The sequence below is a fragment of the Cystoisospora suis genome (assembly GCF_002600585.1).
Source record: "Cystoisospora suis strain Wien I chromosome Unknown contig_2069, whole genome shotgun sequence".
Classification (NCBI taxonomy): Eukaryota; Apicomplexa; class Conoidasida; order Eucoccidiorida; family Sarcocystidae; genus Cystoisospora; species Cystoisospora suis.
The window spans coordinates 46,285-46,810 of NW_027154868.1; the positions used below are offsets into that span (position 1 = coordinate 46,285).

Here is a 526-nt window from a genome sequence, read left to right on the forward strand (position 1 = left end):
GCAGTTTTTCATCTCCGCAGTCTCTTTCGTCTTCTCCTTCAAACGCGGATGATGAATCACATCCGTCTATCCATCTTGTCTGCCACGATCCTCGGACATTCCAGGAAAAGAAGTCGAGAGACATTTCTTCCTTGAACGACCGAAGTTGAGGAGGAGGGGGAGAGGCAATCGACCTCGAGGAGAAATCTTGTCATTTCCCATTCGAAAGAGAGAGACAAAGGACCACGTTTCTCTTAGGTTAGGGAGCCTATTATTTTCAAGCCAGAGAAAGAAAGAAGAGACGATGGAGGCATGCACTGAGAAGAAGCTCTCACGCTTTTCTTGTTGTGACGAAGATGTATACAGTCTTTCGCTTCAGGAGAAAGAAGATAAAGAACTTTGTTTCTTAGAGGGGGAGAACAACAGGAGCTGCTTGATCTCCGCCCTCCCTACGAGAACCGTATCATACGCAAGTGAAGCTCAAGAATCTGAGATTAGTGACAATGCATCCTGTATCTCTCTGATAGAGAAGTGCGCAGAAGACGGA

General features: G+C 46.4%; 2 protein-coding genes across 2 annotated transcripts in view; both read left to right on the forward strand.

Moving 5' to 3' along the window:
- Positions 1 to 526, forward strand: CSUI_004427 (uncharacterized protein; the record flags this gene model as incomplete). The annotated part of the gene is made up of 1 exon (XM_068064618.1): positions 1 to 526. A coding segment is annotated over exon 1 (243 nt), but the record flags the coding sequence as incomplete, so codon positions are not given.
- The window catches only part of CSUI_004428 (uncharacterized protein), a gene marked incomplete at its 5' end in the record, with an annotated part of 6,198 nt that continues 5,979 nt past the window's right edge, over positions 308 to 526 (forward strand). Inside the window, one exon of the mRNA XM_068064619.1 lies at positions 308 to 526. This exon is cut by the window's right edge and continues 288 nt beyond it. Within this exon, the coding sequence (XP_067923407.1) occupies positions 308 to 526 (219 nt within the window).